Source organism: Aptenodytes forsteri, unplaced genomic scaffold (genome assembly GCF_000699145.1).
Source record: "Aptenodytes forsteri isolate BGI_AS27 unplaced genomic scaffold, ASM69914v1 Scaffold345, whole genome shotgun sequence".
Lineage (NCBI taxonomy): Eukaryota > Metazoa > Chordata > Aves > Sphenisciformes > Spheniscidae > Aptenodytes > Aptenodytes forsteri.
In genome coordinates this window covers 170,888-183,583 of record NW_008796186.1, presented here as the reverse complement: position 1 = coordinate 183,583, position 12,696 = coordinate 170,888, and the positions used below count along the sequence as shown (strand labels likewise).

Here is a 12,696-nt window from a genome sequence, read left to right as displayed (position 1 = left end):
CCCCCCGCCCTGCCTCCTCCCCTCCACTGCGCCCCGACCCGCGGGCTTCTCCTCAGGGACACCGTGTGGGGCGCGGTCTGCCGCCCGGCACCCCAGGCAGCTTTCTAACAGGCCGTCTTAAAGAAACGGGGGTAGTGTATTTTTCCATTATCCTTCTACAGTCTGTTCGCAAAAGTGACCCCGGGGCTTCTTCTTGTAGCCAGGCAGGGCCAGGTTATAGTCCACGTTGACTCCCCATCCTGGTACAAGCAGAGCTGAAACTATAATTAATTTGCTTTTCTACAAAGAACCTGGCAGGCCACCTGCTCCTCGCACCTGCTGCACAGCTAAGCTTAGCATCTGGCTGCTGCTTTTGCATCACTTTAAAGTTTAATTTCTGTCAATAGCCACGAGCCAGGAAAAAAAAAAATCCTTCAATAAAGCAAATATACTAAAATAGATGGCTCTTTGGTATTCTGTATCCTGTAGTCCTCTGAGGAGAACCGGTTGTGCTCCTAGGCGGAGCCATTAAACCAATTAACCCCTCTGCACCCTACTTCTCCATCTGTAGCACAGGGAGAGGGATGCTTATGTAGTTAATGGTGTGCAAACCTACATTTTTCTAACATCTTCCTCTCTCTTTCCCTCCTCCCAGAAAAGAGATTTTTGTGAGGAGTGGTTTTGGTAATATAATTGCCATATCCAGTAGTGTATCTGGCCTTTTAGATGAACAAAACAATCATCCAACGTGTTGTTTTCTTAAGTTTCTAGAAGCTGAAAGATTTGTGAACTTCCGTATTTTACCCACATGTATTTTTCCCTCCTTCTCACATTAAAGCCAGCCACTTTCCATGGATCCAACAGCTTTTCACTACCTATAATGCTGAGGGATTAATTCAGTTGTCTTTGTACTACCAAAAAAATCTTAAAGTAATTTTTTTTGTCAGTAAACACTCTCACCTTTATAAATTCGAGGTGTCCAGTAGAGAATTAGCATTATACAAAGAACATCTGAAGCAATTCCATAGCACCAGGCTACGTTTAAATGAAGTTAAGTTATGACTACAATCACACAGATCTTTAAAACATTGATTTAAATAGGATGAGAAGATGAAATAACTGAATTGAAAAGGTGTGTCATTGCAATTTGTTAAACATTTTAAAGTGAACTTGGTTGTAAAATGCTGATTTTTAAAATGCCATGCTGATTTCACAGCAAACATTATAGGCAAAAGCCCCAACTACTGGCAAGAAAAGCTCTTAAACAGAAATATCCAACGTATCATTGGGCATTTGTTTATTCAAAAAGAGCAAATAAAGTAATAGGATTGCTGGTTGCAGTGGGAAACTCTTTCCAACTTAGGTAAACAGACATTTGCAACAACAGAGATTAAAGCTTTATGCTAACCTGATAGTAACATATAAAATTTAAAAATTGTTTCAGCAGCAAATTCAACATCAAATAGCAAATATCTCCATGTCCAGTACATTCTTTTAGAACAAACAAAACTTCTCTGCTGACTCAGGGTAAGAACTCAAGTCTCTGAACATAGAAGACTGCATCTAACCACTGCTGCCTATCCTGATTTCGCTTGTGGGAGCTCTTTCATTTACTTTGAATTAATACATATTAGCCCAAAATGGTAAACTACTGCCAGTGGTTCACTGGGGGACTGGGATACATTCAAGTTTCTGGACTAAATCAGGCAGAGCGGGGTCAGTGTGTTTCCGACTATGGAAAGGTGGTGTCTTTTTCCCTCAGAAAATGGAGAAAAAAGGTGCATATTCATGGAGAGAAAAAAAAAGCCCATACTTCTCTATTCTAAGGAATCGCATCAAAACTAAACCCATCCATGAAATGGATGTCCATAAGAAGATCCAAATAATTTATTTCTCAAAGAACCTTCTGAGCACCTACAAAAAGTGAAAAGGTCTTTGGGGGGTGGAAGGAACCCCAGCCAGAAATAGTGAAAGATTGTTGAAAGAGGAACCTCTCTATTATTTTGCAAATGTACCCGTAAAGAAAGATATATACTTACAGGTTACTTACAGATTTGTTAACAGTAATTTTTACCTCCTTCACTCTGTAAATATGTTTAACTTCTTCAGCTGTTTCTTCTCTCAGAAATAGGAAGTATTGCTTGTACACAGTATTTAAATAACAGTGTTTCAACTACTATTGACAGATACTGCCCTGACAAAAAATGCTACAGATGGAGAGGCAGAGACAAGTCCCATTCCTTCCCCCCCCGATCTAAAAAGCACCACTTCAAATCTGTTCCATGGTAAGTCTTTTAGCAAAGTCAAAATAATTTTTCTTTTAATGTTACTTGTTGCAATCTATGCTTTTCCTGGTTAGACCTGGAAACAGAGAATCTAAGCATTTATCCACGTTTGAAAGAGCTTGCCCATAGAATATGAAGGCCTTAAGCGAAAACAGCATACCAAAAAAACAGCTTGGCGACACACTAAGAAAGACAGCAGTTACCTAACAACATAGCCTACACAGCCTTCTCCATTCAAAGAGATCACTGATTTGTATAAAAACAGATGTTCTGACTCTAATATAGAACTTTGTATTCCAGAGATCTCAAAGTAGCTTAGAAATAAGATAGCATCTTAGAAAACTGGCAAGAGGGCACAAAGAAAGGATGTAACTTGCCAAGGTTAGTTGTAGAACTGAAAAAAAACAAACTTCAAATAGAGTAGGACAAGCTCTAGCCCAAAGTAGCATTGGCATATCAGAATATAGGATCACCTCCAAGAGATAGGTTAAACCCCATATGAACTTCATCAGTAAAATCTTGGGCTATGCAAATTGGAAATACAGTCATATCAGAAATATCAGTGTTAACTTTGTCTAGGGAGAGGATGAAAATCTACTTCTGACGCTTCTGTCTACAATCAATTGTTAACAACTTGAACTTTAAATAAACCACCAATTGTTTAAGGAGGAAGTATGTTGCAAATTGCTATGTACCTGTCAAGATACGCACAGGAGGAAGGTGAAACTATAATTCTGAAATCTAATAACAGATTTCTTTTTTTTTTTAAACTCACCTGGCTTTAATTTATATTTTATTTCCAAGTGGTTTTCACTTCATTTTTACAAGAACAACGTAATGTGAGCTGAAACTGGCATAATACATATTTACCCAGCAGGTCTATGAACAGCTCTTCTTAACTCTAGTTAGGAGGGTCTATTTCCTTCTTGTTTGCATTTCTTTCATATTCTATATGATCATCTCTGAAGTGTCCTATAATAAAGAAATGGGTCAACTGAAATAAATTCAGAGGAAACCAGGTAATAAATTCTGAACAAACTAGAGGCAAACATGACCCATAGGAACAAAATATCGGTAAAGTATTTGCAGTCATGAGTAAAACTGATTCAGGGAACAGGGTTAGGGTGTCCTTTTTCTTCCGACTGCAACAGCAGTGACCATGAAACATTAACTAGACTCTCAGTGAACTACTTTCTGCTTCCTTGGAGGGTGCAACCTCTTTTAGCACAAGGTAAAAACCAAAATACTATTATATCTATGACTTACTACCTACTAAGCCATAAAGGCTAATTTATACAGTAAATTTATCTTTGAGCAAAGCTATTTTCCTAACAAAGATCACCCTTTAAGTTACAGTGAAGAAAAAGTCCACATCTCTCAGTACAGTCTTATTAAAGTTAAAATGCTTTTTGCCATGCTCCTACTTTTCTTTTTTGTTTTTCCCCCAGGAGCTTTTAGAGTACCGAAAAGCAAAACCAAGTCGCTAGTACCTTAACTGAAATACTACCTCGTAAGCTGCCGAGATCCTTAAAAGCAAATACCTGTGTTTTGAGTAACCTTCATCTACCTCATTGTACTTAGTCATTGTGTAAAAGTACATAATGATCCTGATTAAACTTGTCTTCTGGGAATTCATCATAAATTCTTCCTGCTCTGCACTTTCCTTTAATTTGTGTCTCTCTGATAACATTTAAAGTCAGGTATTGACATCCCTGACTGAGCAAACAGCTTACTTCAGACAACATCCTGCTTTGCACACTTGGGGAATTCACAAGACCCTTTTTCTCAGGAGCCATGTTTAAACACAGACAGTCACCCACAGCCCCTTCTGTACTGGTGTTTATTCTTTCCTTTTCTTCACTTTCTTTCAGTTAATTTACTTTCTAAATAGAAACATCCATTCCAGCTCAAGATCAAGGTGCAAAAGTATCTTTTACTTTCTCTCTGCTACTGATACGTGGAAGCAACTGTGACCTTTCTGAAGAAAATCAATAAAAAAAAACCCAAATAAATGAATCGGTCCATAACACTACAGGTAAGGAAGAACCAAATAGGCAGCAGCAAGTATGCTGATGCTGTAGCAAGTGAGACGGTCTGTCTTCTGCTGGATATTAAAATAGCTTAGTGTAGCAAAAGTGCAGTTAACACTTTTAGGTGTAAGTTCAACAAATCTTCCAAGACCACAACATTAATCATAAGAACATGGAGGGATTAGCTGAAATTCAAACACAAAAAATAGCAAGTGGCAAAAAAAGTTATGGAGAGTAAAGCAATAAAAAGCAGGAAGAATACTGGCATCGGGTCCCCTTACCTTCTCTTTGCTCCCCTCTCCTTCAGTGAACTGAAACAGCCTCCACAAAAGTAGCAGATCCAGGGCCTGGACAAACACCATCCCAGAAACATGGTTAGAGCCAAAAAGAATGTGTGCTGCCAAGCTTTTTTTTTTAAACAAAATGATAGTTTAGAAACAACAACAGGGAAAAAAAGAGAGAGAGAAACCAGAGGTAAGCTAGGAACAGAGAGTATTTCCAAACAAAATACAGAAAAAAGCCAGATGAGGTTGGAACACCAGACCTGCGTGAGGTTTACGTTAGAAGCTTTAGAAACCATAAAGCAACCCTTACTCATGTTGTTTCTTCACATACACAAAAACAACACTAACTTTTCCAGTTTTCAACAGTATATTCACTGAACAAATAAAACACTAAATAAGTGGTACCTGGAGCTTCTGCACTGTAACATAACCGTGCAAGGAACAAGGCTGCCAAATGCTTCTCTGATGCATGTGCACAGATTGCCCTTTGGCTCTCAAGGACAACAGACCACAAAAGCAAAGAATAGCATTGATCACAAAAGTCCAAGTATTCTTTGTGTACCCAGATACACTCAGTAGTCTGTATGCATCCAGATTTGAATTCCATGTCCTAGAAACATTGCACAGATGCAAAAACATCAGATACCTGCATTGCCTAACACGGCACTGTCATGAAGGAGACAAAAGATGCATATGTAAACTAATTTTAGGAACAATAAGTAGTCAAACTTACAACAAAATACTTATTTTGTAAATTAAATAGAGTACACGGAAAACAAGGATGCTGCCATGAGTGGAAAACCAGTGGTTTGCAGAACAACAGCTTGATGCATTTGCCATAACCAAATAGAGCTAGCCTATGTTACCAGAAAATTTTGAACAGTGATATTAAAACATTAACCAGATGTGAAATAAAGCTTCTAATACCGCTAATAACTAGCCAGGCAGCAGCAATACAGAAGATTCAGAGTACACGTTTGCCTTTCTTTCATTCAGTTTTCATTTTTGTTTGGTAACTTCTCTCTTCCTGTTGTTTTGTATGAAAGGCCTTCTCAGACTTTCAGCTTGAGATTCCCTCAGCACACAGTCCCTTCATTATCACTGTGCCCAGGAACAGATTGCTTCCTGTCCCCAGCCACTCCAGTTGCTCCAAAAATCTTTAAAGTCTGTTGTGCGTTTCCTTTAAGACTACATTATTATTAGCAAAAGGAAAAATCTTAGAACAGTTCAGAAGCATCCATAACATTTAATATATTTTTCATCTATGTCACTTTTTGCCACACACTTAACTCGGCCTAAACAACAAGCTAATCAAGAACATCAGTGTCACTTAAGCATTTGCACATTTTTTCAGTACAGTAAGACTCGGGTACAGAGCATTTAAATTCATTTCAGAATGTCCATCTCCTTTTCAAATGCTTCCTTACAAGGCAAGGCAATATTCAAATCTGTTTTCACACCGAATAGGAACCACCGGATAAGTAGGGTACACAATTCAAAATATTACTGTTACACATCAGCACAGGGAGTATCCCATCACCTTCTCCTTCCAAAGGACCGAGTCTAGAGCTTCAATGGGACCATCGCTGCTTCTTTTTTTAACGAAGTCAGTGAAGTTGTCCTGAATTATGAACATAATCATTCCTCGTTCCTGCTCACATTGATTTGAATTTCACTGATTACTAAGTAGCAGACATCTTTGTCAACAAAATTATTTCTCCTTTCATTTGTAATTTTTCTTAGTATATATATTCATTACATTATTTTCTTTTTCAGTTAAATATTTCTTTTCCTTTCAATTAACAGCTAAGGTAGCGCTAAGCCTGGGAGTGCTGAAGTAGTAGCATACAATGGTTGAAACACAAGAGAAGTCTGATAGAGGAGTATCAATGAAACACAAACATAAATCCATTCCACACAATAATCTCACATCATCAGTACAATTGTGCTTCTCTATTAAATTTGTTTTTAATGGAAAAACGCCATAGTAAGTATGCCAATGCACACCTAATTGGAACAAAACCAGATACAGAACTATTTGCATTAGGAGGGAGTCCAAAGGCTACAGAGAACTGGAGATTGAGAAGTTTGTCCAAAGACAGGAAGAGACTGCAGAAAGTTGGAGGTAGGAACAGCAGACTTTTATACTTGTAAGGGCTGAAATTCAGTTTATCACGATTATTAGAGAACAAAAAATGCTTAAACCTAGAAGATTGAGTCTGATGTAGAAAAAAGAAAAAACCACGGTAGATATACATTTGCCTCCTTTAAGATAATGACCTCAACAGATACTTATTGTGCTGTTCAAATCAGAGGAATAATCTGTTCTTCTGGTTTAAAAAATGGTTACTTACCAATCTGCAGTTTTCAGCAAAGGACATTTAGCATAGATACAAGACAAAAAAATTAACGGTAAACATAATACTTGGAACAGTCTAGCAAGCAAGTTTGAGAACTCCTTTCTCACTTGAAGTGAGGGAAGCAGAAGCTAACCAAACCCCAAATATATATCCTTTGATGTCCAAAGGTAGGATTTAGAGAACCGTAACATATCAGTCTGGAAAGGTATTAGAAAAGATAATAAAGCTTTATTACTTTAATTAATAGACTGGGCCACTGACATGTAGAGAAAGGTTTCAACATGTAAATTATGCTCCAGTTTCAGCACAAACTAAAGATTTAGACTGATCTGAAAACAGTTATCCCCCAACTTTTCTTCTGCATGGTTTCTAGTTTCTAGTGGTCTGTAAGTAGCCTACTGTCAAAAATAAATGAATTTGACACTGCTGAGGCAGCTAGCATTCCTATGACCACACTGGAACAGCCACTGCTGTTGAGTCATGAGTCATGAGACAAATGAGCTGTCAGTATATTATATTCATACTTCTAGTGAAGAAACCATTTTAAGGGTTTCTTGATTGGAGTTTTTTAGTGGAATGTGTAAGTCTAAAAAGAACTAAGTTACCTATTTGATATCTCAAAATTCACAGCTCAACTCTTTCACTGAAATCCTACTGGCCAGGTGTCCAATTAAATGTATTCCACATAAATACAAAAAACAATTAGAAAAACATTAAAACAAGCAGCACTAACATTTATTGAGAACGTAGTGCAATCTTACGAGACTCAGTTTCATTATTTCAATTTGACTAGCTGTGCAATAACTTTAATACTTGGGTTAGTGTATTATTAGCAGAGGACACCAAATGGACAAATTTATAGATAGAAAGATGCAGTGACAGACAAATATACTGGTCAGCATGAGGTGCTAAGCTTTTGTTGATGTCCTCCTCCATCATTCTGAAACAGCCATTTCTTGCAATACTAATCAGTGCAACCATACTCAGAACCCTGTACCTGAAAGACCTTTGCCTTTGCAACATTACTTTAAACACACTTAGACAATATTGGGAGAACATACTACATCAATGATTGTTTTTAAACAAAATTTTCCAATGATCACTCATTCACAAGTTTTTAAATAAGAGTTTATTACAGAAATTATTTGGAACAAAAAAGGCAACAGTATCTGTTGTAATTTTTAAAAAAAAAGTAACATTGTATTCATGCCCTATAAGGTGAACTGAAGAAATGCTACAGGTTATTTCTTCCGCTGTCATTCTGTGATGCTTTCTAGTATGGATTAACTCACATCTGCACCACAAGAATTAAGTACGAACACAGTCCCTTTCCATGCTTCTCTCCAGAAAGTGCTGCATATTAACAGAAAATATTGCAGACAAACCACAGTTCTATTCATTCTGCAGTATTGGAACCAGTGTCTAGGAAAGAAAAAAGAAAGTGTGAGTAATACATAACCCCCGCTACAGTTGAGTATAAATTAAAGAGAATGAATACCATTCTCCAATACATTCCCCAAGCTCAAAAGCATTCCCCAAGCATTTTAGAACACGTTCTGTACCTACCCATTTCCCTCCACTGCTATCAATGCGATGCATGAACTGCTTGTGCTCTTTTACTTCAGTTAGCAACATTGAAAAGAGCCAGCACAAAACTTCAAGGTTGTGCACAGACATCATTTGCTTATAAGGCATTAAAAATACAAGCAGCTTTGCTCTAACTTGTAGTGATATACAAACACTTTATTGCAGTCAGCCACAAGCACATCTGGCTAAATCACATGATCTACTAAAGAAAAAGGGTTTTGCACATCCAGTAGCATAGCTCCATCCTATGGAGCGTGGGTTATAGTTTATTATGCATTTTGAAATAGATGCAAGAATAGGCATGATCTTCATAAAACAACTGAGAGCAATTCTCTGTTCTGAACTTTTGTCAGAAGCACAAATTAACACCAGTGCAATTTCTGGTATTACTACCATGACTGCTTTCTTGTTCTTAGAGCAATGGAAAAAATACATAAACTTGGATATGGAGAAAGACAAATCAGTGTTTACTACGTTCCTTTAGCAAGTCAACTTCTTGTGGGAAAAAAAAAGCTGTAATGTTAATAGCAACTTTAAGTCACCCACTTCTTGAAATTTTATCTGTATACTTTATCAAGAGTGAAAAAGATTCATACTTGAAAAGTAAGGTTTCCTCTACTAGCTATAATAAGCACACAAAAAATAAACAGAGTAAGGCTATATGCTTGACTAATACCAGAAGTTGAGCAAACAATAAATTCTGTCAACTCTAGAACTACAACTTGAAGTGACTACTGTAATCATGCCAGGATCAGGAAGCCATGAAGAACCTGTTTCAGAGGTCTAGGGTATATGTAAATAAAGCCTTTTCCATTCTCAGTTCTTTCTTTTACCATCACTTCCCGGGGATGAAACAAGTGGCACCATTTCACACATCTTTAGCGATGTTCTGCCACATTGATGGTTTTAAAAGTTAGAAACCAGCTTGCCACAAAAGTCACTAAATGACTTTTTCCAGTAAAGAATTTCAAGGAACACTGACAAAAGTAATCCGGTCAAGCAGATATGGAACATAAACGCCCATAAGCAATGTACATACAGTGAGCCTGTTGAGCAATACATAAATCTTATAATATGATTTGCCAATGCTAGCACAAGCTTTTCATGTGCTTGGGTCCCCTACTATCAAATCCAGCAAACAATTGCTTAGACAGTTTTCTCAGGCGATTGCTTGCTCAGACTGATGAAACACTCCTTCAATTCAACAAAACATGGTGCTGTTCTAACAAACAGGTTAATACTAGAAAAATCACCACACAGAAATTCAATTAAGGTTACTTCCAACTTTCTAATCGCTCTAGTAGTATGTACTTCCCAACAACAGGTGTACAGCAGTCTCTAACACATTCCTAATTTCAGCGCTTATGAGTTAGGGAAGCATTTAGCTTGCTTTTGTTTCATTTCTCATCATATGTAAAAGGGAGTGCAGAGCCCTACTTTTGTCTGAATAATACAATCAATCTAGCTTTAATCAGACATTTGGTCAAAGCTTTCTATAAATGATCAAGTCTTGCGTCTCAGCTTATTTATATCATATTCCATACTTACTTTTTCCATCACATGCTACAATTTTCACTTTATCCACTTTCACAAGTTCAGTGACCTCCCTAAATTCAACATCATTCAGTACAAATGTCCATACGTTGTCACAGAACCTGTATGTATTCAGAGACCCCTTTAAAAAGACAAGAGACATTTTCTATAGGATGCATCCCAAAAGTAACAGAAAATACGATGTTTACTATCTACTGAACCACGTACCTTCTAGAACTAGGTTTGCCATAAAGCCACTGTGAACCTGAATGCATACAAACTTGGCAAGCAAGCAGTTCTGAGGAAAACTGCGGTTTAAATGCCCTCCGGTGGCTGAAATTTTCAAGACCATGTAGTGACGTTATAGCCTATCCAAGGGGAAGCTTCACAGGTACGCTAAGGAGTTTTATAACTTTTCTAACGTGTATAAAGGATCAGTCTCAGAAAAGATTTCTTAAAACATGGGCCATAAGAAAAATCAGTTACAGCAGTGATCATAACAAGATGCGAATTTTGTGATTGTTTAAATAAAGCGACAGTTGAAATAAAAAATCACAACAAAACTGACCTATGTGACATAAAAGGGTATCCTTCTTGTTTGATGTAGTACTGAGGATGTTGATATATAAACCTTTTGGCCTTCATCTTCACATATTTTAAACTGATACTTGGAGCTTAAGTTCAAGAATATAATTTTTTTAATTTATCCACTAAACACATTCTGAACAGTTTTCTATACCACGTTACATACACAAAGCAAGTTAAGTGTGTTAGAGATAAGAAGTTATGCTCTTTTTAATATATCTATACGGTTTAAAAATCTAAAATCTTAAGAGCTCACTTCCTTAACGCGTTCTGCATAGACATAGGAAGTATTAGGACATAAGTTAACACGACAACTGTTTTGGGTTTGTTTGTTTGTTTTTTCTCAAAATTACAATCAAGTTGACATTTAACAATTTGCTGGCTATCTGACGTTAATTAGGGTGGCTGGCTGGGAAAAAACCTCAAACTTATTTTTCTATGATACCTACAGAAAATAGCTACAAAATGATCCAGTGACTTGCATAAGGGTAGATCTACAACTCTCTAGTCTCTCTTCACATTATAGATGTGGCTGAAAATCCGGCCTCACCTCATTTCTGCCACGTACAACTAAGAGAAGCAAAAGCCTGCCTCCCCGTCTGCAAGACACTGAGGATGGCAACGCCACCCATCAAAGCATTTCCCTCTTCCCCTTCCCCTGTTTTCATCCATCCACCAAATCTGTTTCTGATTTTTGCATTCCTTCAGAAGATCCCTGGCAGAATAAGAAGATAACAAGCGTTACAACTGCGTACAGAATACACATGTAAACAGTCACTCTTTCAGAGTCAAAATGGACCTTCATAAGTTTTTGCTTAGAGCACACAGCTTTTAATGACATTCTGCATCAACACTTAGTTACTGTACCTCAGGAAGAACTTTTATATATTGTTATCTTACCCTGAAATTGACTCTGTTCCTGACTCGTTGTGCCAGTGCCGAATTTATAGCTTTATCAAACTGAAGTAGCACCTGAAGGGCCAGCTGAGGCGTGATTTGCTGTGACTAAATCAGTTTAAAAAAAAAAAATTTTGAGTCGTTTCAAAGTAAACTCAAAAATGCAGTAAAAATTAAAAACATCAAAACAAAGTTCACATGAAGCAGACCTCTAGAAGAACAATTTACAGAAGTCTTACATTCCTGTGTTTACTTCCTTTTTCCTATTTTAACTCCGAGAGAAGAAACGATGCGCTAACAAGTTTTTTTGTGCTACACAAAGATTTCTTCTGATAAATATTCATTGGAAACAACCAGAAGAGCAGGAAATCGGTTACAGTGTTCCAGATTAATCTGGCTGTTCATTTACTGGGCCACGCAAGAGGAGATTATGTCGCTTACATGAAACATTTTCCTTCATCTAGAAGGTCAAGAAGAAGACTTCCCACGTGAATGGAGTACCAGTAGCTTTTGATTTCAATCAGTAAGTTTTCCAAACATTGGCCATAAGTACCGCCATACAGCAACCACAAAGCCATTTTAATAACTAACCTCTCTTTTTGTTAAGCTAATTGCCCAGACCTTAAACCCCGCACGCACCTGTATGAGCTCATCCAGACTCTCCTGAAGACTGTTCCCCAGCGTGGTGTTTCTATACAGCTGATACGCCATGGTCTACCGAGATGAGATGGGCTGGACACCTTCCCGAGGCCCTGGGCGCCTGTTACGTCCTCGCTCTCATTTAAAAAAAACAAAAATAAAATACAAAAAATCTAAAAAACGCAACAGAGCCCTTAACGTACAACGCACAGCAAGAGCAAACAGAATTTAATAAATCATTCCGCAAACACTGACCGACAACTAAGAGCGCCCAAGAGCACAGCGCATTAAGGACCGGCAGGAAAACCGGGCCGCCGGAAGGCGGTGGGGAGGGCGCCGCGCCGACACCGGCAGCCTTGTGGGCCCGACAGGCACGGAAGCGGCGTGCCGGACGGGGCCGTCTTTGTTCGCCGCCCTGTCGGCTTCCAAACCGATCCCCGTCCCCCCGCGGCGCCGGGAGCGCGCTTAGGAAAGCCGTTACGGGAATTTCAGGCAGTCGCTGGGGACCGAGCGGCCT

The 12,696-nt window shown here is 38.2% G+C and overlaps 1 protein-coding gene across 1 annotated transcript; it reads right to left on the bottom strand.

Annotated features, from left to right (window-relative positions):
* Positions 1-8,049: 8,049 nt before the first annotated feature.
* On the bottom strand, positions 8,050-12,490 carry GTF2A2 (general transcription factor IIA subunit 2). Its single transcript, XM_009287826.2, has 5 exons — positions 12,435-12,490; positions 12,180-12,316; positions 11,544-11,648; positions 10,074-10,200; positions 8,050-8,360 (listed from the first exon to the last, which is right to left on the bottom strand). The coding sequence occupies exons 2-5, from the start codon at positions 12,249-12,251 to the stop codon at positions 8,335-8,337; spliced, it is 330 nt and encodes a 109-aa protein (XP_009286101.1). The 5' UTR covers positions 12,252-12,316; positions 12,435-12,490; the 3' UTR covers positions 8,050-8,334.
* Between the last annotated feature and the right edge of the window lie 206 nt (positions 12,491-12,696).

Excerpts from the sequence above, each read along its gene's own strand:
- GTF2A2 (XM_009287826.2), bottom strand. The coding sequence starts at position 12,251 with ATGGCGTATCAGCTGTATAGAAACACCACGCTGGGGAACAGTCTTCAG. Across the intron at positions 10,201-11,543 it reads GGAACAGAGTCAATTTCAGG|GGGTCTCTGAATACATACAG; the intron begins GTAAGATAACAA and ends GTCTTTTTAAAG. Across the intron at positions 8,361-10,073 it reads TGTAGCATGTGATGGAAAAA|ACACTGGTTCCAATACTGCA; the intron begins GTAAGTATGGAA and ends TTTCTTTCCTAG.